Below are 26464 nucleotides of genomic sequence, written 5' to 3' on the forward strand. Positions count from 1 at the left end.
GACATAGCAGTGGTGGAGCAGATATCTTGTCCTTCAGACACCCCTATTTTCCTGATGTTGTTCCTTCTCAATGTTGATTCCAGATTGTTGCATTTGTTCTGTCTCTGAACAGCAGATAGATGTGTGCCCTAGAGCGGGCCAGAGTTCTCCTGGAGTACGTTCAGTGAAGGAATAAGCTCTCCTTAAATAGCATGAAGCCCTAGACAAAGCCTCATTTTTAACCAAATGTCTTTGACACCTGCTGACCAGGTAATACTCCTTCCTTTTATTCCTGTTTAAATGTGTCATTAGAGATCCCTATGCCTGTTGCAGTTCTTTCCTCTTCCTGATTAGACTAACCTGTTCTTCACCATCCGTCATTGGTTAGTTTATTTAGTCAGTCTGTTTCCCTCCCACTGTGCCAGTTCGTCTTTGCACTTTGCACCAAGCGTTCCAGCATTATTTCTAGTGTTTGATCTATGGTGTATGATCACAGACAGTTGACATAGGCAGTGGCGCAGTCCATAGGGGACTCTGCTTAGGATCCGGAGGCTGGCCGGTTCGAGTAAAACTGTGCCCTTGAGCAAGGCACCGAACCCCAACCTGTTTCACTGGCGCCGGCTGCTGGCTGCCTGCGGTGCCTCCTCCAGTGCATGTGTGTGTAGGACAGTGTTTTTCAACCAGTGTGCCGCAGCACAGACAGACTGGTTGAATGAGAAGTAATCAGTGACAGTGGTTTGATATGACGACTTGGACAAAAATGGACTTTGAAGGATCATGGGGTCGGACGTGCAATTCACTGCTGCCTTTCCATGGCTCATTGGAATTGTGATGAAGTGGTTCCAAATAGCTGCTTTCTGTTCTTCGTCTGTAGATGTAATTATTTTGTTCTTAACAGCTCAAACATTTGTCAGAGGACAACTGAGAGGCCTGGACACAATCAAAGATGAACATGCTTTTGATTGTTCAAAGACGCATGTGAGTTTACTTAGATCTCTCAGTCTGTGCACTGTTTGATATGTGAGCTGCAAATTTATTCTCTACCACCAGATGTGAGTGTTGCACTGTTTCGTCACTCTTCACTTTTTTTCAGTTTCTGAATTTTTCCACCTCCACCATCCAGGAATGAACTATAACAGGGATGTCAAACTCATTTTAGTTTGGGGCCACATTCAGCCCAATTTAGATTCAAGTGGGCCGGATTAGTAAAATCATAATAATAATAACGTATAAATGGATGTAAATGGACAACTCCAAGTTTTCCCTTTGTTTTAGTGCAAAGAAGTACAGGTTCATATTGCAAATGTTTACTTTTATTTAACTATCTTTTCACAAAACATATCAGAATCAGAATCAGAATCGCTTTAATCGCCAGTTAAGTTAACACTTAAGAGGAATTTGCTCTTGTCCTTGGTGCATACGAATAACATAAAGAGACAACAAAAAACAACATTTAAAACAACATATAAAACAACATATAAGAACAGCAGCTCGGGAATTAAATAATAAAAAAAAAACACTAAATGAAATAAATTAGCTAAATGAGTACTGTTGAGTAAAGTGTTGAAAAGTGTTAAAAAAAAAGGTGCAGGTGTGATATGATGAACAACCTAAAATTTCTTAACTCAGTGGTTCCCAAACTTTTTCTGAAGGGCCCCCCTTCTGTAGATAAGAGTCCACAAACAGGATCTTGGCATCGTTAAGTCCTGTGGTCCTTGGCTTCTTGAGTATGGGGGTGATGGTTGATGCTTTGAAGCAGGCTGGTACGTGGCATGCCTCCAGTGAGGTGTTAAAGATGTCGGTGAACACCGGAGACAGCTGATCAGCGCAGTACTTAAGCGTGGAGGGGGAGACAGAGTCCGGACAGGCAGCTTTGCGGGGGTATTGAAATCAAAAGCTCAACAGAACCAAAGTATTAACTCCAAATAAAGACTTCCTTGATTTCATGAAGGAAAAAAGGTCTTGATCAGTGTTACCTGTGTCTTCATTTGCATAAAAGCTGTAGTTGATAATTAGTTGTGCCATGATCCATGTAATGAGAGATTATTTTTAGAGAGTGCACAGATCAAATATGGTAGAAAGAGGCAGACTGGCGAGAGAAAGAAACAAGTACACAGACTAGAACCAATCTTCCCACACTGTGTAACGAAAAGGGAAAATAGCAGCTGGTCATGCACAAAATCCCAGAATGCTTCCCTCATAATGTCCTCCCGTTTTACATACACCTATTGTCCTCTGGGGTCAAATTGACCCCAAATTGTTTGACTATTATCTAAAGCATCAAGTGTTAATTTTCAATTATTTTTGTGTCACACCTTTAGTCTGACTCCAGATCAACGCACCACCAGAAATGTTTCCATTCATTTTGGAATTTCGGGCCAAAAGGCCTTTTTTTACATAAAATATACCCTATTTTTTTGTTTAAAAAATAGAATACATTTTTTTTTTTAATATTTGATATGATCTTGACTATTTGACATGAACCAGAGTGGAATTTGTCAAAGTTTAGTGAGGGTGCTGTTTTTGATTTTTTTGAATGGCAGCAAATACCAACACCTATTTTTCCTCTGGGGTCAAATTGACCCCAAAATGGTTTGACTGTCATTCAAATTTTAAGCATCAATTTTCAATTATTTCTGTGTCACACCTTAAGTCTGACTCCAGTCCAACGCATCACCAGAAAATTTTCCATTCATTTTGGAATTTAGGGCCAAAAGGCCTTGTTTAGATAGAATATACCCTATTTTTCAGTTTAAAAAATAGGATACATTTTTTTTTTAAATATTTGATATGATTTTGACTATTTGACATGAACCGGAGTGGAATTTGTCAAAGTTTAGTGAGGGTGCTTTTTGGAAAATTTGGAATGAAAGCAAATACTAACACCTATTGTCCTCTGGGGTCAAATTGACCCCAAAATGGTTTGACTGTTATTCAAAGCATAGTATAAAGTAAGTATAAATTTTCTATTAATTTTGTGTTACACCTTTAGTCTAACTCCAGTCCAACCCATTACCATAAAAATGTCCCTTAATTTTAGAATTTAGGGCCAATAGCGCTTGTTTGCGTAAAGTAGGTAAAGTAAGGCAGGGATTTGGGCCGACCCAAAAAATCATGTTTAATGGACCTGGCATCGCATGCTGCCCATACCTCTTGTTGTTGTCCTATTATTAAATAACCATTGCTTGACCACACACATCAAACATCCAAGATCAAAGATGTGTTCGAAAGCAGTCTGGTGTGACTTTTTGCCCCATTACACCACTTTGTGCTTCGGGACCATTTTGAACCCAGGAGCAAAGGATAACACAATTCAATAAAACACCCAAAATTCAATCAAATCCCTTCAAATTTCTTCTGATCATGAATAGCATTGTGTCAAACAACCCCTATAAATTTCAGACAATTTGATGAAAGAAAATACATTTTATCAACTTTTTAGTATTGTATTGTCCTCGGGGTCAATTTGACCCCAGGGACAATACAAGGGTTAATAGAGGTTTATACAATTGGCAGATGATGCTCCTGCTGCAGGTTTGAATATATACCTCATTGGACGCACCCATTGGTATGTGCTGTATATGAATGCAAAAGCCTAGACACACAAATGCACATACACTGTACCGAATGAGCAAATCTGTGCATTATGTGTGTTAAGGGGCAGTGCAATGCGAAAATCACAATGTTATATATTCATCATGTATGTACTGTAGGTGCAATTCGGCTATCAGGGATATCAAAATTGATAACTTTAATCAAATTAAAGTTCGTCTGGGAACCACCCCTTCTTACAAAGAGGAAAGGATAGCGGGTGATTGATCTGGCCTCAAGGGCTTAGCATACATTTGGAATATTCCAATTAATAATTCAAATATCAAAATGGTGTGATAGGCCCGGGATCAAGTCTGTCAGGTCCCAGGCTGCTTTGAGGGGGTCCGTGCGGCATTGTGGGTTTGTCCATTGTGGTGTGGGGTCAAGAGGGAGACGCGCTTGGCTCCAAATCTTCGGTACTGGCAGGAAAGCCTGAAGCAGGAGGTTTGCTGATGTAACAGAGAGAGTTATTGTGTTCATTGCAGCTATCTATCACAAAGGCATTCAGACAGTGCAGACTTTTGCCAAGATCGAGTAGTCCTCCAATTATTATTATGTTATTATGTTTTCTGTTTAAGTAGTGAGTTCACATGTCCACCAAGTGCCATTCATGAGGTACAGCACATTTTGAAGATTAAGCCGCAGCCACTCAACTTTGGCAGCTAATTAAAGAACATTGGTAAGGAATATCAAAACGCATGGGGAAAACTCTGGTCCAAATGGGTCCAGAAAGGGGGGAGATACAAAAACTGGCAGAAAATCGAGTTAGGTGCAAATGGAAGTGGATGAACGAATGACTAGGTGTAGATAGACCAAAGGAATCCTGGAGAAACCTTTTCATTGTAAAGTATGAAGGTGATTCCAGCCAACCAGAACCAAAAATGAACTGTTAAAGTGACAGGAGAATTAATGGTTTGTCAAGCAGTAATAGATATTGAACGAAATTGTAGGCCAGAACGCATTACAAGTGTAACACAGTGCTGATAGATCGGTAATGCTGTTTTGCTGCTAATGACCCATAACCATGAATGTCGCTGGCATTTAAACCTGACAGTTTATTAGCAAGTTGTATTAATAGATGACAAACGAATGCCGCTTGCTTGATGAGATGGGTTGGCAAAGAACAAACCCTGCGTGGATACAATTATTCAACATGTCAGCTCTGAGTGGTTGTTGCCAAGCCTGCCAAGTCGCTGAATCCATCTGTTATCTCAATCACTAAGAGAATAAAACCAGCCTTCCTGTACACGTGAAAAATAGAAACTATGTCATGTATTTCTTGTTTAATACAGATTCTGAAATAATGTTGCAACAGTACAATTACATATAATACTCCTTCATAAGAGATAGAACCGATGTTACTCCAGACATATTTGATCACAAGTATAGCTAAACAGTAAGACTACATTGTTATGTTGTGGCACCATGTACAGGACTGGAAACGTCTACTGCATTCTTTCTTTGTTACTGTATATCATTTAATTATTTTGTCTAAACACTTGACCTTGCACAGGGAAATATAATATCATGCGTGTGTAACATAATTCATTATCTTATCATTTGGATTGACGCACAGATTAACATATTATTGATCCATATAGAGGCAGACAGAGGGGGTTTTGGATCCAGAGAGCCAGAGGTTTCAGCACCCTGAACAGCCCCTGATGCAGTCACTGCCACGTAAACATGAACTCTCTCTCTCCCTCTTCCTCTCTCCTTCTCATTGTAATGATTCATTCAGACTATGTTCACTCGGGGAACTCCGACTCATATTTGACAAACTCACCATGAGAGATTTTACTTTGTGTGCATAATAGTTCCTCAGGTTGACTGACGGCACCTCTTTTATTCCCTCATCAAAGTCACAGCTTCTCATTGCAATCTCCAGCTGTTTTTGTCTCTTGTAGAAGAGAGAAAACTTATTGAAAATGAGTGTAATTGGAAGCACAACAACTAAGATTCCTGCCAGGATACAGGCTGAAGCAGTCAGCTTTCCTGCTATGGACACGGGCACCACGTCTCCATACCCGACTGTGGTCATGCTTACAGTGGCCCACCACCAGCATGCTGGGATGGTGGAGAAATCCTCACTGTCCTCTTTCTCTACAGTGTAAGCCATCACAGAGAAGAAGGACACCCCAACAGCCAGGTAGAGAAGCAGCAGGCCCACTTCTTTGTAGCTGTTCCTGAGCGTGGCCCCCAATGAGCGCAGGCCTGTGGAGTGACGGGCCAGCTTGAGAATGCGGAATATCCTCATTAGCCGCAGCACTTGAGCAATGCGTCCCATGTTGGCCAAAGCTGGGCTGCTCTCTGCTACTAAATTTATGAGGAGTGTCAAATAAAACGGGAGTATGGAAACTAAGTCTATCAGGTTTAATGGGTGCTCAAAGAAATGCAGGAGTTCGGGGGCCACCAAGAACCTTGCAAATAGCTCCAAAGTGAACCACCCGATCCCAAAGTGTTCAACTGTCTCAAAGCGGGGGTCCTCCTTAGGTTTCCCCTCATTGTCCAGCAGGCTGAACTCAGTCATGCTGTTCATGCACATAGTGGCAATGGAACAAAGCACCACAATGATAGATAGGATGCTAATGATACGGCTTGCCAGGGAGTATCCAGGGTTATCTAACATTAACCAGACACGCCTCCGTGTGCTCCCAAGCAGCTGCTTATCAAATTTGGTAGCGTCGTTATAAAACTCTAGCAGCTCGTCAAAGGATGAAGTAGTGCTCCCTTCATCGCTCCGATCATCCCAGTCCTCCCGTTCCTCGTCCATTTTCCTACAATGGTAAGTGCTGCTGCAGCAGGAGTCAATGAAGAACTCATTAATTCCCCAGTACTCAATCTCCTGACTGAAGGAGAAGATGCACAGCTCAGCCATGACATGCAGGCGCCCGGTGTTGTAGAAATTCAACACATAAGGAAATAGAGCAGGATTCCTGTCGAAGTAGAACTCTTTCTCTGTGTCATCGTAGTCATCGCACAGCTCCAGTATGGACTCCTTGGACTGACAGTGAAGGAGGCGTGCTAGCCTTGTCTCAGGGAACCTGGAGAGAGTGTTGAACAGGAGCCTCTTCTTGAAACCACCCACGTTGATGCGGATGCCAGAATTATCCTCCATGTGAGTCCCACTGCTCGGTTCCCCAAGGACCAGACCTGTCATGTCTAGAGAGAGAAGTGCACACAAAGAATAAGATAGCAAGTTTACAGAAATATACATAACAGTCACAGTCACTCAGTCAGTTGTATTTTTACATGGTAGAATGCTCTCTAAATGAATGTCACACCGTTTTTGAAGTAAAGGACCAAAGTGGCACTGAGTCTCAACCACATGTCTCCCAAAATACATGGAATGATGCTTTAAAAACAAGCTGAACAAATGAATCTAATGGAACTTACTCTTAAGTGTGGTCGGTTGCCCCAATACTCCTACAAGAGCACTTTCCATATCAGCTCCAGTGATGACATATTGCTGACGTATTGCAAGTTGTGAGCCGCACAGATGCTCCTCCGTCAGGCTGGTCCTCACAGCTTGGAAAGGAGGATGAGAAGGCGTGATGACAGATACAATGTTCCCTCCACAAAAGCTAAATAAGATGTTTCCCTTCCCGGATCCTGCAGGCTTGTTGTAGCTACAGCAACCGTTACACCGAAACGATGTCTCACACCTTCTGCTTCTGGTTCAGGCTGCATTTATGACAGTAAGCCCTTGGAGACAGAGGAACAGACACACGCCCTGCAAGCCTCTTTTGTTTATGCGAGGGAATCTCTCCGTCTCTCTCTCTCTTGCTCTCTCTCCCTATCTGTTGCTGAGCAGCAACACGTAGCTCTCTCTCTCTCCCTTTGTGTCTGCACCGCCCTCGCAGAGTGATTTCACCATCATGGTGCTGAGGGGCGAGGCACAGCTCTAGCAGAAGGGAAAGGAAACAACACGCACAGAGCAATCCAGATAGAGGAGCATAACACTTACAAAAATTATACAGTAAACTACAATGAATTTACATCACACCCTCAAATACAACCAACCTGAAGGCCATATAGGCTTAGGAGCCTGTGCTAGCACAAATTATGACTGGAGGAAAGAAATTGAAAACATTATCATGGAGATTCAAGAAAATTTACAATAATTTTACCAGAAACAATAATAAGGCCTTTTAAGTTCCATAATGACTCCATAAGCCACACATGTGAATGCTATTTTAATATTATGTGACATTCTTTCAACAGTGTATGCTGGTGCTATTTCCTTGAAAATATTTAATTGTAGATGAATATTTAATTATATATATATATACACATATAAACATATATACATATATACATAAATATACATATATATATACAAATATACACACATATATCTATATACATATATATACACATATAAATATATAACTATACATACATATATACACATATAAATATATATATTTATACATATATATACATATATACAATGTATGTATATATATATATATATATATACAATGTATGTATATATATATATATATATATACAATGTATGTATATATCAATAAAATGATGTTCAACAGCTCACTGTTTACTAATCCTCAATACAGTGTATAATATGATTCTCTTTTAAGTTCCGTAATGACTCCATAAGCCACACATGTGAATGCTATTTTAAGTTCCATTTTTAAGTTCCATAATGACTCCATAAGCCACACATGTGAATGCTATTTTAATATTATGTGACATTCTTTCAACAGTGTATGCTGGTGCTATTTCCTTGAAAATATTTAATTGTAGATGAATATTTAATTATATATATATATACACATATAAACATATATACATATATACATAAATATACATATATATATACAAATATACACACATATATCTATATACATATATATACACATATAAATATATATATATACATACATATATACACATATAAATATATATATTTATACATATATATATACATATATACAATGTATGTATATATATATATACAATGTATGTATATATCAATAAAATGATGTTCAACAGCTCACTGTTTACCAATCCTCAATACAGTGTATAATATGATTCTCTTTTAAGTTCCATTATGAGTCCATAAGCCACACATAAGCCACACATGAATACATATACACATACATATATATATATACATATACATATACACATACATATACACATATACATATATATACATACATGCATACATACATATATATTTACATATACACATATATATGTATATATATATATATATATATATATATATATATATACACACACATGTATATATATATATATATATATATATATATACACATGTATATATTTAGATCCTGAACCACAGTGTAAGTAACCATTACTCCTTTCTGTTTTCACTGTACTGAATGAGATGTCTTAAAATTAAACCTTAAGTAGCCATTGATCATTCAGCATCATCCATTGTTGTGATCATAATCCTCTCTTGTTTGGCATATCATTTATTGTAGTTGTCTGTCCTCTCTGTTTGATATAGCCCCATCCAGCTCAGAGCTAAGTCTGGTCTATAGCTGCATTTGAAAATTTATTTAAGCAAAGTCAAAGCAGATTTGTACTTACTGCCAATACATGTGTGGAAATACAGAGCCTAAGCTGCAGGCAGCAATGGAACAATATTTCACTCTTGGACTTTTTCTCCCTGACAGCTATGACATCAATATTTCATAAACATTCTCATCAACGATGGGAGTTTAATTGAAGTAAGCAAGCCCATGTGATTGGCTGCACACACTTTCAAACCTGCCTTAACCCCATTCTCTGTGTAGTTACGGGTGAAAATTAAAATGATCTCTCCAGGTACTCCCAATATATAGTATGAAGCCACTTTACGGTTTATGTACCCGGTATGTACCCTTATTTGTTTGCTGCGTTTCTATATTTGTAGCATGTACCTATCCTTTTTGGACTCTTAGTCCTATTTATCACATAGTATTGCTACTATTGGTACAATCTCCGTGAGCATGGCAATCCATTTCACTGTATGTACATATGCACGTATGTACAGGTATGTGACAAATCTTGAATTGAATTGCAAAGAATGGCATCGGATCACACACGCTGCGTTCACTTGCACTTCGTAAATTGTAGCGATATCTGTATTGAATGAATGGCAGTGGTAGTTCTATCAAGATGGGTCCTGTGACACATGCTGTCGTATATTTATTCATGTATTTATAGACTGGGCATGGCATAGCAAGTAAACATAGTATTGTTACCTACAGAGAATGACAAATAGTATTAGCCAAATGTATAGCATATCTGTCATGACACGTTAATCCAGCTTCCAAACTCCATAAACGTCATTTGCCACTCATTGACTCGATCATTTAAATTCACGCAAATTGTTAATATAATTTTAACTTGCTTTTTTCATAAAAGCTATTTGTTCGACAGTACCTGAAGCAGGCGCCGGCTCCTGATTGGCCCCCGAAACAATGACGAACATTCCGCTCTGGCTGTCACTGGAGTGACAGCAGATACATTTATTGACAGGGTGACGGCGTTGGGAAAGCTTATGAATATGTGAAAAGAACAGGAGTTGTGAGCTTTAATAACATTTCCCTATTTCGTGATAGGGGAAACATGGCGAATTCAAGTTCCACACATGAGTTTGTTACCTCCGCCTCTCAGGTCTCCGACATCCGGGAAAATCCCCTGCGGGTATGTTTGTGTCACCTTTTTATTATATAAATCTGTCAATTGAGTTTAAAGTGATGTGCAGCAGTCAGACATGATTTCGTGCATCGTAATGCCCAATACTGATATGATTTTTGTTGGACGTTTTTATCTATATTTATGTTTGCTTCTTTGTTTCATTAGTTGAATAAGTTTCCTATATTTTCATTTAGGTTAACACAAAACCCGAAACGTTCATAAGAAATACGTCTATCAAAGAGACTGAACATTTAGAATGACCTATTGATTTATGGTTTTATCAGTGAAGTAGTAGTACTATACATTTACTTTAGCAGGAAGTTACACACTAATGTCCAAGAAGAGATGAAAGTATGTGCTGTAAAAATAAAACTTAATCCCAGTCTCTAAAACTGTTTTGGGTACATGAGGGACCCTCAAAGATCTAGCGGCTTTAGGTTAAGTGTTTACAACAAAATCATTGAGTTGAAAAGATCTTTTTGTCCTGTGAACTTTTAACATTGTATTTCTTGACTGAAATGTGGATTCTCTATGCCCGATCATAGAGGATACAAGCCTGTTCAAGCCTGTGTTTGTATGTGTGTCATGTTTGCTCATGTCATTCCATGTTTCTGTGTGTGAGTGTGTGTCAGTCAGTGCTCGCTCCTCCTATTCTCATGCACACACACATTCTCCACATGCTCATCTTTCCAGCATGTTGCTTTCTTTCTTCCATGTTTCTTCTGTGTGACATCACCAGATGAGGGTGGATACAGAGAGTGAGAGGAGGAATAAAAGGCGTGAGTAATGACCTATTGGTGGGCCATGAGAGAATAGCTGTTCTGTACAGCCAACTACTGGCAGCCCTGCTGTGTCTAAAGCTACCCACGACCCAGTGAGCATCTCAGAAGCAATAACTCTCTCCGTCCCACTCTCTCACTGAGTTTGCACTGGCTTAATAGTAAAGGTGTGTGTTAAATGGCCTGGTGTTTGGGTGATTTTCACTTACAGAAACACATCCATGGCGGTTTTGTATTTCTCACCATACCTGGTGATGTATGGTGAGAGTAGATAGAAGGCATATGTAGCACAATGAGCTGTTGCAGCTTTGTCGTGAAATAATGAATCATAGTTAAAAGTTTTTAAAAATGTTAACATAGATAAGGTTATGTTTGATTCTTTAGCACAACATCTGCTGTTATTCACTTTCCAGGTGGTATTTTGTATATATTTATTTAATTCTCTATATCAACTACATTGGGTCAGTAGTTATAGCCTAATGAAGAAGACTATGGATGGGCCTGTTTGCCATGGAAACTATTACAGAGATGTGTGGTCCCTATTCAGGTCAATAAAAAACTGTTGAAAGTGCATCACAGTGCTTTTGATGAACTGCTGTTCATTTCACTACTGCCAAATGCCAATCTTCCCTTGTACACTTGTCTATAACAAGCAGATTGCTATGAAATTATGCGATCACATTCGTGCTTCCTAGACGGTAAATCCTTTGATTTGAATCACCCTTGTTTCCCATTGTTTCCCTGCTAGTGCTTGCTGTACAGTTTTAGCTTTACTGCTAATAGGGTTCCAAGTGCAGCTGAATTATTAGTATGCTGTGTGTCCAGTCAGCACTTACATTTTGGTATGCAATGACATTTTCAGCCTTAGGGATTACAGATCTTTGGACTTGTGGTCAGGATGAACAATAGATATTTTTATTTTTTAGTGTGCATCTGTCTCTTTCTTTCTTCCGCCCAATCTCTATATCTGAACTCTCACCCATGCATCTTCTGTACCCACCACCCCCAATTTAGAAACTGAAGGGCCTCATGCAAAGATCAGCCCATCCCGGGGAGGTACAGATCCCCATTGTCAGGGAACACAAAGAGCAGCACTGTCTGTTGGTCAGTGTCCTAGTGTGGAGTGGGGACCAGTGCCATCAGTCCCTCTATCCCAATCCCAATATCTATCTCCTACAGACCGATCCAGCTTTCATCCCTGCAGATCTAGTTTAGTAGCTAAACTTGCTGCAAATGGAATGTATCGCTGTAATTGCAATGTTTGCAGTAGATGAAAAACAGTTAAACTTTCAGGTGTGTGTTTCTGCTGATAAATGGGCACACAGGTTTAAGGTTGGAATAAGACAGGCATTGGCATTGAAGAAGGGCAAGGATTTGTCATTCTCACTGGTTTAGTGAGAAGAAAAGGTTAGTGGATTCTGTGGAATTATCTGCTCTTCACCAAAGTCACAAAACATTCACCATCCACGTTATAATAATAAATAATTGAATATCTGAGGTAATCACTTTTCCAAAAGCTAATCAGAACCAGGTTTTCCAATCAGGGATACAGGTTAGGGAGTTGTTGGTCATAGAGGTTTTCTGCCCTATAAAAAAGGACAGACACACTCACACACATAGATTGCCTCTGTTCACGTGGAGCACTGTGATTTGGACAACTATCATTGTGGTAACAACGCATTCTAAATTGTGTCCCGAAATTTTATAGAAATGTATTGCCCAGTTTGTCTGCCATGTGAAGTTGGAACAAAACAATAATCCATAACTTAAGTAAATGAACAACAGAATGGTATAACAAAGATATTCAGCGTTTTCAAATGGCAAGAGGAGTTGACATTATTGTTGTTCATTGCAGAAATCCCAGAAATGTTGTTGTTGTTTGTTGAGTTGTTTGGTCTAATTCGATCATATTGTTTGAGTCTCATCAGCAGCTACAGCAGATATTTGAAGGTTAACGTTTCAAGAAGGAGCTTCTATCAGGTATTCAAGGTTTACATACTCTAACCTGGACTATGATTGAAGAATACTTTCAGTAAGAGTATTCAGAAGTGCAAATGTTAGTGTGTCTTTCAGGCAGAGATTGACAGGGGTTTTGTGCTTTCATCTCAAAGCAAGAAGGTCCAGGTTTTGAATCTGAAGAGAGTCTCGTCTACTTTCCTCCCACCCCCAAAAGACATGAAGGTTAGGGTCAATATGAGTATGATGAGATTTTAGCACAGTAATAGACTGGTAAACCTATTCGGGTTGTAGCTTTTCTCTCACTCAATAACTGCCTAGATTGGTTCCTGACATAGGATAAGTGAGTATAGAGAAGGAATGGGTTGATAGGATGGACAGATGTGTGAAGATCATACCAGATCTGACTATTAGACATATTACTAGGTCTATTTTTTGGAACATTTTAACTTGCGCCCATAGTTCTGCCTTTGTTGAAACAAACTCACCTGACTGAACTTGTGTTTGCGTGTGTCGTCACTCCAGCTAAAACAATCAAAACACTCTGCCTGTGGTTCTCACAGTCTATATGAAATAACAATTCAAGTTCATTTTACGACTGTTTAAATGGAAAGATTTTATTATTTTTAATTCTATGTGCCATTTTTGTTATTATATGTTAGTCTTGTCTAGTTGTGGTAAGATTATAGAGACATCTGCTTTCAACAGAGTAGATTTCACAGTACCTATCTGTGGTGTCTTGCTTTCCGTAGGCAAAGTGTGTAATGTTTGCTAAGTAAGCAGCCACCCTAAGGCACTCCCAGTGTACCAACCCTGTTTCATTTTGCTGAAGCAGGAACTCTGTCTGTCCCACTCTCACTGAGTTTGCACTGGCTTAATGGTAAAGGTGTGTGTTAAATGACCTGGTGTTTGGGTGATTTTCACTTTCACAAACACATCCATGTCAACAACACATTCATAGCAGTTTTGGATTTCTCACCATACCTGGTGATGTATTCTCTGTCTCTCTCTTTAAGTTACACTCTATGCTATGACTTTACTAATCCAGCCCACTTGAATCTAAATTGGGCTGAATGTGGCCCCAAACTAAAATGAGTTTGACACCCCTGCTGTAATAGAAAGCATCACAGGCTTATTGATGTTGGTTTATTGAACGAAGCATGTGATGCACAGCACTGTCTGCCAGATAAAGAATAACCACAGAACCCTTGGTCACTATAGCAGTGTAGTGAGGATTCTGCTCGTATACAGTATATTATGCGTACACTATAACTGTAACATACCAAACCAAGGTTGGCCCTAGCATTTCAGGGGCATTACCCAGATTTTGAATTTTCCCTGACCCGGCCCTATGAAAAATGTGAGATACTGTGAGACTGTCTTGTAACACTGTGTTTTAATTCAAATTAAACAGATACATCCAGCAAATTAAAATGTTCAAACACATCACCCATTAATTGACAACATAAAACACAATAAAAAATATACTGGGACCTTTGACGGTAAACTTACATAGAAGACAAATGCAGCCTTCTGAGCCACAACAGCCATTGAAACTTGAGGCTGACAAGCCCATACTGATTCCATTTTTAGTTTTTTTATGAAACTGTGGTAACTTTCCTTTTACACGTCTCGATGCTTTTCATATTTTCTTGTAAAGCCCTTCGAATTGCCTTGTTGTTGAAATGTGCTATATAAATACTTGCCTGTTCCTGTTTGTGTGTGTCTCTATCCTTTCTCTGTCTTTCTCTCCAAAACCAACGCTCAAGGCAGTTGGCCGCCCACCTAAAGCCCATACGGCCGTTAAAGGGGAATTTTTCCTTGCCTTGCATTGTTGTCAGGTGCTTGCTCATGGGACAATGTTGGGTTTTAATGCTGTGTAAAGTGCCTTGCGATAGATTCTATTGTGATTTGGTGCCATATAAATGAAGTTCAATTTAATCTAATTGGGTAATTCTCTCCCTGTCTAGAACAAAAAACATCTGATTTCATTAGGATGACTTTTCATTTATTGTTTGATTTTTATTTGATCTAATGTGTAGGTATTATGTAGTGTATTTTTTTTTTCTAACACATTTTATGGCTTTATGGCTGCATGTTATATTGCTCATGTTGTGCAAGATAAACCAACAAAAATGGGTTGGTGGAAATAAATATAATTGTTTTGATACATTTTATTTTTGTCCATATTGTCAAATTACTCCAGCATTCTTGTGGTTGTCTGTCTGTCTCCAATTGAGTGTAAGAGGCCTATGAAAAGTACTACATATTGTGTGTTTTGTGTTTGCTATGTCTGCATTTGTCTCTTGTGTTTTACTGATGCATACGAGTGTCAGAACTGAGATTCGTATTACAAATCTGTCTCACGATGTTTGAACAGCGTTATGAGTGTTCGTGTGACAGGACGCCTAATCTTCTTACTGTTTACTGTTGTTTGTTTCCACAGATATATCTTCTGGGAATCATCGTCTCCATATGTGGGAATGTTCTCATCAGCATTTCACTGAACATACAGGTAAGGAGCGGTAGTAAGATAAGATAATCCTTTATTCGCCCCACAACAGGGAAATTCACATTGTTACAGCAGCAAAGTGGATAGAGCAAAGCAATGAAGGGCATTAAAATAAGATAAGAGCCTAACAAAAGCAAAGAGCCTAACAGAAGTACAGCAATACAACTAAGTAGCAGCATCACAACACAGTATCCAGCTGCACTGCAGATATTTGGTGCACAGAAGGCACATAAGACTAATTTATTATTGTAGCTAGACTGTTTCCTCTCCCAGTTTGCTCTCTGTTTAACAGTTTGTGTTCATCAGGATCACTGATCATATGTTAGGTACTGACTGTGTGAGCTACCAGGGTGTGGAGAGCATGTAGAAGTCTTCAGATGAAGAATGAACGATACGATTTTGTAATATATGTTTGTTAGGCCAACAGAGCCTTTTTGAATAAAAATTTTGCTGTAAAAATTACCAAGCCTCGGGCCAGAGAAGTACTTTAACTTAGTCTGATATAGCTGCCAAACTAGTGCAATCTGGTGCAGTTCAGAGTTTATCGCATACACAGCATGTCCAGCAGCAAACACAAGTGAAGGTCCAGATCATGACTAACCCTAACCCTAAGTATAGCAGCGATCCCCAACCTTTTTTTGGCCACGGACCGGTTTTATGCAAGACAAGATTTTCGCGGACCGGAATCCAAAATAAAATGATATGGCTGGCATAAAAACAAATATTAAGTGCATCAAAAATACAACTCAGTTACCCTGAGCTTGTGTCTCTGCAATGAGCCGGTCCAATCAAGGGTTGGTGGGAGACAATGACACCTGCAGTTTGTTCCTTATGTCCAGTCTATTTTTAATTCTTTTACAGTCATTTATCCAAAGCGACTTCCAACACACAATTGATATTAATCTTGCAGGAGTCTACTCCGTCAGTTTCACTGCAGAAAACCCTGCTTCACAATTACAGGATGTTGGAAATGGGGGTGCAGGTCACAGTTCCCGCTCTAAATGTTCACACTCATTTGACATTTCAGTGCACAATGCTCACTAAAAAGTGCAATGTAACTAATTTGACCAGAGCCCAGTTAGCCAGGACATTTCCATGTGAGTCCAGACACTTAGCAGCCGTGCAGCTGGCAAAGCTACCCGGTATTAAGCAAACGCAGCCCGTCTGTACTCAAACCTGGACTCGACCCGTTTCCACCTCCCACGGCGAGGACGGGGGGGGCTGGATTTTTGGGAGGCACCTACTCTAACGTCATTTACATTCTTCCCCTCTTCAAATGTGAAATCTTGCAATTGCAGTGAAAAGGCTTGAAGTAGAAATCCTTGTAGTTGAATGCTTGAAGTTGAAATGCTTGAAGTTGAAATGCACAGGGTTGATACTAGGGTTGGAAATACATTTCCATAAAAAGACCTGAACCCCAAACACCATTGTGTCAGTTTTGGAGCATGTGCAGCGGCAGCCACTGGAACACACATGGACCCAAAGAGTCAAGGCTCGCAGGCCTGTATGGAAAACAACAAACACAGAGTTTAACACACAGCAGCGTGTGCCCATGTGTCAGTCACCATCAGCAGCATTTGTTCTTACCTGTTGCCGTCATCTCTTTGGGGGATCAGGAGCGTTTTTTCTTACCTGCTGCTGTCTTCTCATTGGATCAGGACCGTTTTGGTTCTTGTCTGTCACTGTCATCTTGTTGGGGGAAACAAAATCAGAGAGTTCCAGGTAAATCTTATTAAGCCGGGTTAAACCATGACTGATTGAGTGCGGTGGGACATTTGGAAGAGGTGTTGTCTCAGAGGTGTTGTCTCAGCTCATATTGACGAACTATGACAAATTACAACAAAATTATTCAAAAGTCAGAGTTGAAGTTTAAAGCCATATAGATATATCGGGGTGAGGTTTAAGTTTGTGTGTGAATGTGCCGAGCTTGGTTTAGTCCACACCTGTCTTGGTTTAGTCCACACACGTAATCATCGTCAGCGGTGCGACAGCGCTAAACTGGAAACACGGCGCTCAGCGGAGGCACAAATGCGCATGCGTCGTTTCCACGGCGGAAGGCTGAAGGGCTTGGCGATCGTTAAACGTCCCCACGTAGCTCCGGTGTAGTGACGCGTTCACGGCACAGTGAGACTCCCGGTCTCATCCGCGAAACGATGCGATGCGTTTAACATCTAACAGAGTGAAAATATTCCAGAGAGTGTAATGAAATAAGCTCAAACTAACTTTTAAGGTCACCGTCATTTGCAATCTCAAACATGACAGGCTCGACTCACTCTTCTCAAAGCGAAGACAGGTGATCGTGAATCAGCGCGGAGAATGACGGCTCTTTAAAAGACATTTGTTTTCCAATCATTTCTGCGAGCTCGTGGGCTCAATGTTTGATGTTTGAAGTATCACGTCACTAGCAATCTGGATCAGCTGGCCTGACGTGTGTACCATGAAGTGAGAAACAACAATCTGACCATGAGTGGCTGGAAAGAGAGATGCTGAGTGAAGGCAGGTGTGTGGAGATCCTGGAGGAGTGGCCACACCGGCACACGGACAACCAAACACAGGGAGAGCGATAGGGGAGCAGTGGAGGAGGGGGAAAACACAGAGACGCAGCAGAACAGCCATAAAACACACAAATACGCTGTTGGGATATATGACCCAAATCAGGGGTGTCAAACTCATTTTAGTTTGGGGCTACATTCAGCCCAATTTAGATTCAAGTGGGCCGGGTTAGTAAAATAGCATGATAACCTATACATGGATGGAAATGGACAACTCCAAGTGTTCTCTTTGTTTTAGTGCAAGGAAGTACAGGTTCATATTGCAAAGGTTTACTTTTATTTAACTATCTTTTTACAAAACGTATGATGAACAACCTGAAATTTTTTTAACTCAGTGGTTCCCAAACTTTTTCTGAAGTGCCCCCCCTTCTGTAGATAAGAATATGTTCTTGCCCCCCGCATGATTTTGAATGTACATACATCTGTGTAGAAATGTGAACTGAACTGACTCACTATCCGTGGATAACTCTAAAAAAGTCTTGGAGGAACATAGAGTTTAATTATGCCTGGACAGTTACAATTTGCTTTCACTGACAACAATACAGGAGAAAAATAATAACAATTAGTGATAATGTGCTTGCTATATAGAGAGCGATTTGGATACTGCTGTGGAAAGCTGGCGAGAGCATATCGATCAAGAAGATTGATTTGAGAAGATCGTAAGGCACGGAGAGCCTTTCACAGACGGAGATTACATGAAAGAGATTACATTTCATGGAAATTACATGTCATGGAGATTACATGTCATTTACTAAAATATCAGAGAATCTATCCTCGGAAAATCACCTTTGTTAAGCGCTGGTCTGACGCTGATGTGGAAACGCTGCATTTTAGTGGCGGAATGCCGTCACTTTGCGTGTCACAAAATAGGCATGCGTTGTGGGAAATGTAGTTTATGGACAATTTACACTTAAAAGCTCTTTGCTCTCGCGGGCCACGTCAAATGACGTGGCGGGCCGGATTCGGCCCGCGGGCCTTGAGTTTGACAGCTGTGACCCAAATTATCAAAAGGGTGAATAAAAATTGATCAACCATTCCGTTGTTGGCAACTACAGCATCTGCCCAACTGAGCAACTCCATCACCTCTTAGCATGTTTGAAGTCTTCAACATTTGTTAATATATGTATGAATTTTGTTTCTCTCCATTTATCAGACCTGCCTAATCTGCCTGTTGCTTTGTGCTCCACTCTCCTCTCTTTGGAGCAGAAATATGCCCACGTCCGTCAGTCTCAATGTGGCTCCAAGCCCTACTACACCTCCGTCCTGTGGTGGTCCGGTGTTGTTCTCATGGGTGTGGGGGAACTTGGGAACTTTGCTGCTTATGGCTTCGCCCCAGCTTCCCTCATCGCCCCACTGGGCTCTGTGTCTGTCATAGGTGAGTGAGACGTTTTGGCTCATGCATTATCCTGGTGTGAAGGCACAAAAAGTCATGTGATGGATCTTTTTTCGTATATGACGGGTGTCAAACTCATTTTAGTGTGGGGCCACATTCAGCCCAATTGAGATTCAAGTGGGCCGGATTAGCAAAATCATCGCATAATAATGTATAAATGGATGTAAATGGAAAACTCCAAGTTTTCCCTTTGTTTTAGTTAAAATAAGTACATGTTCATACTGCAAATGTTTACTTTTATTTAACTATCTTTTTACAAAACATATGATGAACCTGAAATTTCTTAACTCAGTGGTTCCCAAACTTTTTCTGAAGGCCCCCCCTTCTGTAGATAAGAAGTGATAAGATAAGATGTGAACTGAACTGGCTCACTATCCATGCATAACTCCAAAAAGTCTTGGAGGAACATAAGAGTTTAATTCTGCCTGGACAGTTACAATTTGCTTTCACTGACAACAATACAGGAGATAAATAATAATAATTAATAATGATGCTTGCTTTATGGAGAGAAATCAAAGAGAAATTATAATAAATAAGAGAAGTAGAAGGCAAAATATTCAAAGACATTACCAGAACAAACACGCAAATCGATGAAGGAGATTGATCGTAAGGCACAGAAAGCCGCTCACAAACGGAGATCACATAAAAAGAATCATTTACTAAAATATCAGAGAATCTATCCTCGGAGAATCACCTTTGTTAAGCGCTGATCTGACCCTGATGTGGAAATGGTGCATTTATGCGGGTCACAAAATCGACATGCGTTGTGGGAAATGTAGTTTATGGACAATTTACGCTAAAAAATATATGTTCTTTGCTCTTGCGGGCCACATAAAATGACGTGGCGGGCCGGAAACGGCCCGCGGGCCTTGAGTTTGACACCTGTGGTATATGATACAAAGACTGTGATATGGGGGCAGGGGGGAAGAGACGACAATAACAATATGATTGGTCTGAGGGGGGGGAGACGATATAAAACTAACCTGAATGCATTTTCCCTTTGCAGCCAGCGCTGTCATATCGGTGGTCTTTCTCAAGGAGACAGTGCGAGCCTCTGATATTGTTGGTGAGTACATGGTTACAAGCTAAGCTCTTCAATATATCTACAACATATTGAGATTACAATGCTGAGTTTACAAGTCAAATAATGGAGTGAACACATTTTACTAATGAAAAACTAGAGGGGTACTGATTAGATCTCACACCTCCACCAAGGCCACACAAGAATTTGTAGTGTTCCATTCAAATGTGTTTTTGTGGAATCCTTCCTCTGCACTAAAGTCCACACAGAAAAGAGTTATATTAAACAGTTTCATATATAAAATGGTGATTAATGAAGGTTTATTCTCTGTGATCTCTTGTTCACAGGTGGAACCTTGGCAGTTACAGGAACATATCTCCTGGTGACCTTTGCCCCCCACACTTCCACTCACATCACTGCCCATCTGGTTCAGTACTATGTCATAAGCTGGCCCTTCCTGCTTTACCTTGTATGCAACCTTTTAAGACACCAACAATGTGTATGGCCATGTTCTTTTAGCTCGATGCTCATACCAAAATGAGGAATATTACATGTCATTTTAAAGTCTGTTTTGTTGTGTTGCAAAGAACTCACTCAGTGGTAAAGTGCACATTGTCTCAAAATGCAGTAACAGTCACCCAAGTGCTCTCCTCTTCCGATTTTGCCTCGGGCAGCTATCAGCACAAACATTGCTGTTACCACTGTGATAAATCATGTCCAGAGCTGAAACAAAATGTTCACAAACCCTTCTCATGACACAACCGTACATTTTAGGTCTGGTTTGGTTCCAAACGCACCTCAGATGTTTTAAAGAAAGCTATCCGCAGTGGAGGTAACAGGCACACATCCTGCTGCTTCTCCACACATGCCCCAACACCAGGGGCTCGCTCTTATCAGTGTGCACAGCAGCATAGAAAGACTTCTCTGACTCTTCCTCCTCACAGGGTTAACATTCGACTTAGAACAACATTTTGTGTAGTTCAAAAGTGAGGCATAGATAAACAACAGTCTGTCCTTGCATCAGTAACACATGTAGCAGCTGTGACACTGTTACTGCACCCAGCACTCCTACCTTACACCTTTCAGTTACAACAGGGAAATAAACCTTTCAAGCTGATATTGGGCTGGATGGGGAGATGTTTGATAGATAGTCTCAGGTCATGCTATGCCTCTGGAACAACCTCAAAGAATGTGATTAACTGTGGAGTTAGAGTGAAACCAAACATAAAGCTAAAGCATGCTAAGCTACAGTTAGCCACATGTCCACACACACACTGTGCCATCATCTGGAAAGACCCAGACTCTGATCAAACAGCTTTTGATTTTTAATTCCATTGTTAAAAAAGAATAATGCATTCTTAAAATATTGTTTTCTTTAAAATCTTTATTGAGACCCGAGGATGACTTTGAGAAGACTGTAAAGGTCAGCCTGCCGTTTTTCCTTTCTTCTCTTTAACTGGCACTATGCCATACTAGATCCTTTACCAGCTGAATGCTGTTTGACTCAGAGCCCGGGACCTTTCCAATTCATGCACAGCCATTTGCTGCATTTCTGTAAGATGGTCAGTTGTTTCAGTGAAAGCACACTGCTCCTTGTCTGCATGCAGCACTTTGGTAAATAATCTTAAAGAAGTCAAAGTGCAGGGAATGTAGAGAGTACAGATGTACGTTTTCTATGCAGAGTTTGAGGAAATGCTGCATTGATAGATCTGTGTAACCCGACTCTATCCCTCTCTTGCCAGTTCATAGAGGTGGCATTATTCTGCACGTTGCTCTATCTGTACAAGAGGAGGAATGTGAAGAACATCATCATCGTCATGCTGCTGGTGGCCCTGCTCGGTATGAACAAGTGCAGTCTGCATGATGGAGGGCAGAGGTTATGGATGAAATCATTTTACTTCATCAAAAGGTTGCATATTGATCCATACACTTGCCCATTGTTGCTTCGGGTAAAGAGTCGTTTGTTGATGGTGGAAAAAGATGAATGACGCATGATATAATAAGGGAACAATTCAGTTTGACTCAATTTGAAACAATTCAAATGTGCTTGTGTAGATATATAATGAAGATGTGCTTTTTGGAGAGGTGGATTATGGGACAATGGGACCCTGGACAATGATGCCTTATGAACAACTGCCCCTATCCTGTCACGTTTTGAAAGCATCATCATGCATCAGTGTTTGTAGAACAATGTAGCAGTACGGATTTTTACTGTGACTAATCTGTAGTTTCTGTGTGTTTGCAGCCTCTCTGACTGTCATATCAGTTAAAGCTGTGTCAGGGATGATCACAGAGTCTATAAAAGGACATCTACAGCTCACCTACCCCATCTTCTATGTCATGCTCGTCATCATGATTGCTTCCTGCGCTTTCCAGATCAAGTTAGTCCACTTTTCTTTTTTCTTTTTCATTTATAAATATGTATTTGCTTCTTAGAATAATGCCACCTCTCTCTCTATTTATACTGTATATATATATATATATGGAGCCCCTTTGTCTTAGGGTTCCAATCACATACTTTCATTTCATCTCCACCATGGCACCATGTGGCCATTTGAAGTTATTGCTCATAACTTGCATACCAGTTGACCTGCAGTCAAAATGATGTCATACATTGTCCTTTTCCTTGAGTCTTTGAACAGTTCTTTAACTTCTTCTCCGACAAATCTTGTCCAAACCTCAACAAATTTGGTACACACACTCTCTGGAGATGCCTACAAGTACATGTTATTGCCTCTCTTAATGATCTGCCCAACACTCACCACTCACTTCATAAGTGGTGGCCATCACTGACATTAGCACACACATTCATGACTGCAGCCTTTCAGATCAGATCAGATCAGAATCGCTTTATTCGCCAGTTAAGTTTACACTTAAGAGAGTCCTAGGTGCGAACTTATAACATATAAAAAAAGACAACAAGAAACAACATATAAGACAAAATATAAAACAACATATTTAAACCAACATATAGGAACAGCAGCCTGGCGAATACTTAAATTAAAAACACACTAAATTAAATAAGGTAACTAAATGAATACTGATGAATAAAGTGTTAAAAAACATGCAGGGGTTTATTGTAATAAATTAACTTAAGAATACTGTTAAATCAAGTGAATGTGCAGGGCTTTATTATGAGTCAGTGGAAGACCCAGGCCTTGTTGATAAGGCCCACTGCAGAAGGGAAGAAACTCAATTTGTGGTGTGAGGTTTTGGTCCTGATGGACCTCAGCCTCCTGCTCGAGGGGAGGGTTAAAAACAGTTTGTGTCCAGGGTGGGAGGGGTCGGCCAGAATCTTGCCTGCCCGCTTCAGGGTCCGGGAGGCGTACAGGTCCTGGAGGGACGGCAGACTGCAGCCGATCACCTTCTCTGCCCAGGGGATGATACGCTGCAGTTGCAGCTGCTCTTGTCCTTGGCACTGGCTGCAGCGAACCAGATGGTGATGGAGGAGGTGAGGATGGACTCAATGATGGCAGAGTAGAAGCGTACCATCATTGTCTTTGGCAGGCTGAACTTCTTCAGCTGCCGCAGGAAGAACATCCTCTGCTGGGCTTTTTCGGTGAGGGAGCTGATGTTGAGCTCAAATTTCGAGCTCATGATAATCCATCATCTCCCAGGACCTCAAGTGGGAGCTCGAGGGGACTCCACAGTGTCAATTGGGGAGTCACAGAGAATGATGGGGGCAGGTGGGGCTGCGTTCAATCGGAAATCCACGACCATCTCCTTTGTTTTCAGAGCATTAAGCTCCAGATTGTTCTGCCTGCACCAATTCACCAGACGGTCAGTCTCCTGCCTGTAGGCCGACTCGTCCCCATCAGAGATGAGTCCAATGAGGGTGGTTTTGTCCACGAACTTCAGGAGTTGGACTGAATGATGACTGGAGTTGCAGTCGTTTCTATATAAGGAGAAGAGCAGAGGGGAAAGAACGCAGCCTTGAGGGGAACCGGTGCTGATGGAGCGTGAGGCCGAGACGTATTTCCCCAGCTTCACGTGCTGCTTCCTGTCAGGAAGTCTGTGATCCACCTGCAGGTGGAGTCGGGCACGTGGAGCTGGGAGAGCTTGTCCTGCAGCAGTGAGGGGATGATGGTGTTAAAGGCAGAGCTTAAGTTAACAAACAGGATCCTGGCATAGGTTCCTGCGGAGTTGCTGTAGGTGTCATGTGGGACGGTGTCAGAACTGACCGCTTGACCATCAAAGCGACAGTAAAACTCATTCAACCTGTTTCAGCAGCACCTTGCACATATTTGATTAAGCTTCTTCTCCTAATCTCCCTCTTCTCTCTCAACAGATTTCTCAATCAGGCCATGAAGATGTTTGACGCCACAGAGGTGGTTCCCATCAACTTTGTGTTTTTCACAGCAAGCGCCATTATTGCAGGTATGTGAGCAGCTTTACTCAGGGCATTTGGTTTTCCTGGAATTGAAGTTTAGATAACTTACTGCAACATTTGAAATCAATTAGTGAGACAACACAACAGAAGAAGATGCACAGTGGAGAAGGTTCTTCACTCAGGTAGAGGGAAACCACTAAGGAGTCCCTGTTCCTCATCATCAGGTTTTGATGAACAGGAGCTTCCTGTTGAAGCTGCTGCCTGGCAGCCAAGAAAGAAAGAAGCAGAGGCAAAGGCAGGCTATGGTTTAAGTTTAGAGTGATAGTGCCGCGGTTGTGTTCACCCACACATACATGTATACACAATAAGTTCATTCTATTCCCTCAGGGCGATGCAGGTACACTGTGCCCTATTTGACTAAATGAGTCTTTTACTACACCAAACTACAAGTCGCAGATTCATTGTGTCTGTCATGGTAAGAGTAACCAAGGTCAGAGGAGTTCAACACTGGTGGGAAATATGATTTGAGTACTGACCCAGTGTCGGCCACAGGAGGAGCCTTTATTTCTGTCTGTTCCCTTTAGTTTACAGAAGGAAAGTGATCAGCCTCCTTACTGCTCAGTATTTAGGGGTATTTGGGTTAACTAAATGTTATTTTTCCACTTGCATGCATGGTTCTGGTCAAAGAGGGGATGTTTGGATCCAGCAGGGCTGGGGAATGTTTTTCGACTGGATTCACTAAGGCACTGTAGTTTTGTTTGTTGTTACTAATGTGGAAGAATTGTCAAAATGTTACTTAACTGTGATCTCTTTCATGTGCTTGTTCATTGTGCAGGAATCGTATTTTACCAGGAGTTTGAGGGCTTGGCTTTACTCAACATCTTCATGTTTCTTTTTGGGTAAGTTTTCCATGAGACATTGGTAATGGCAGCCTAATAAAATGCAGCATTCGTGAAAAAGACAACAAACCTCTCAAACTCTTTTCCAGTTGTCTTCTCTCTTTCCTTGGAGTTTTCCTGATAGCCAGAAACCGGCCAAAGATTAAGCAGCAGGACCGCACTTTTATCGCCATGGATAAGATCCCAGGTAAGATTGGATCAAGTTTTATCAGAAGCTTGTTGAATAAGGGGCAGTGACAAAATGAATCTGAAGACAAAGACCCTGGATTGACCGTGTCTGCCTGCTGCAGGTCCATCAAATGATCTCTGTTCCGCATGTTCACAGGGAGACAGCACACAGACAGAGTGCAGCCTGGGGCAAAGACAACGTATGGATCGCTAGCAGCCAAACTCATGTGCAACAGACAAACAGAAGATTCATAGGACCAGAGCCATCTGCTGGAACTGGAGTGTGTTGCCGTCTGCACTTGGTCACAGGTGGCAAAATGAGGTCTTTGGTGATATCTCTGTTGGTTCATCTTTATTTATAGACATAAGTGGGCATATATGGAAGCCATTGCCAGCTGACGGGCATTGTTGGAGGCCATTTTAAGTTTAGATTTCACTTCAAATCCAAATACATTTATTCTTCAAATTAGTTTTTTTGTACTGTCTGTCTGGTGTCAATAAACAGAGCAAACCAGATGTTGCAACTGTCAAGATCCTTTGTCATGTGTCAAAGCAGGTGCACTAGTGCCCCCTTTTGTTAGAGAAAGATGATCAGTCAGCTTGGTT

The 26464-nt window shown here is 40.8% G+C and overlaps 2 protein-coding genes across 5 annotated transcripts; one reads left to right on the top strand and one right to left on the bottom strand.

Annotated features, from left to right (window-relative positions):
* Positions 1 to 26374, top strand: nipal2 (NIPA like domain containing 2). 4 transcript variants are annotated; one of them, XM_076148489.1, is made up of 12 exons: positions 1 to 249; positions 10170 to 10254; positions 15430 to 15498; positions 19254 to 19422; positions 20447 to 20506; positions 20809 to 20930; positions 22204 to 22300; positions 22707 to 22842; positions 24750 to 24838; positions 25627 to 25690; positions 25780 to 25877; positions 26016 to 26374. In XM_076148489.1, the coding sequence occupies exons 2-12, from the start codon at positions 10177 to 10179 to the stop codon at positions 26111 to 26113; spliced, it is 1080 nt and encodes a 359-aa protein (XP_076004604.1). In that variant the 5' UTR covers positions 1 to 249; positions 10170 to 10176; the 3' UTR covers positions 26114 to 26374. The 4 variants fall into 4 exon arrangements, with proteins under 4 accessions (XP_076004604.1, XP_076004603.1, XP_076004605.1 ...); XM_076148488.1 differs by lacking the exon at positions 1 to 249 and adding an exon at positions 6613 to 6688; XM_076148490.1 differs by lacking the exon at positions 1 to 249 and adding an exon at positions 6613 to 6688 and having other exon boundaries at positions 20809 to 20888.
* Positions 5175 to 7194, bottom strand: kcns2 (potassium voltage-gated channel modifier subfamily S member 2). The gene is made up of 2 exons (XM_076148487.1): positions 6967 to 7194; positions 5175 to 6732 (listed from the first exon to the last, which is right to left on the bottom strand). Exons 1-2 carry the CDS (start codon positions 7013 to 7015, stop codon positions 5291 to 5293), a joined length of 1491 nt encoding a protein of 496 aa, XP_076004602.1. The 5' UTR covers positions 7016 to 7194; the 3' UTR covers positions 5175 to 5290.
* Positions 26375 to 26464: the final 90 nt, after the last annotated feature.

The sequence above is a fragment of the Genypterus blacodes genome, unplaced genomic scaffold (assembly GCF_046128005.1).
Source record: "Genypterus blacodes isolate CSIRO-AG114 ecotype Tasmania unplaced genomic scaffold, CSIRO-AGI_Gbla_v1 ptg000040l_1, whole genome shotgun sequence".
NCBI lineage: Eukaryota > Metazoa > Chordata > Actinopteri > Ophidiiformes > Ophidiidae > Genypterus > Genypterus blacodes.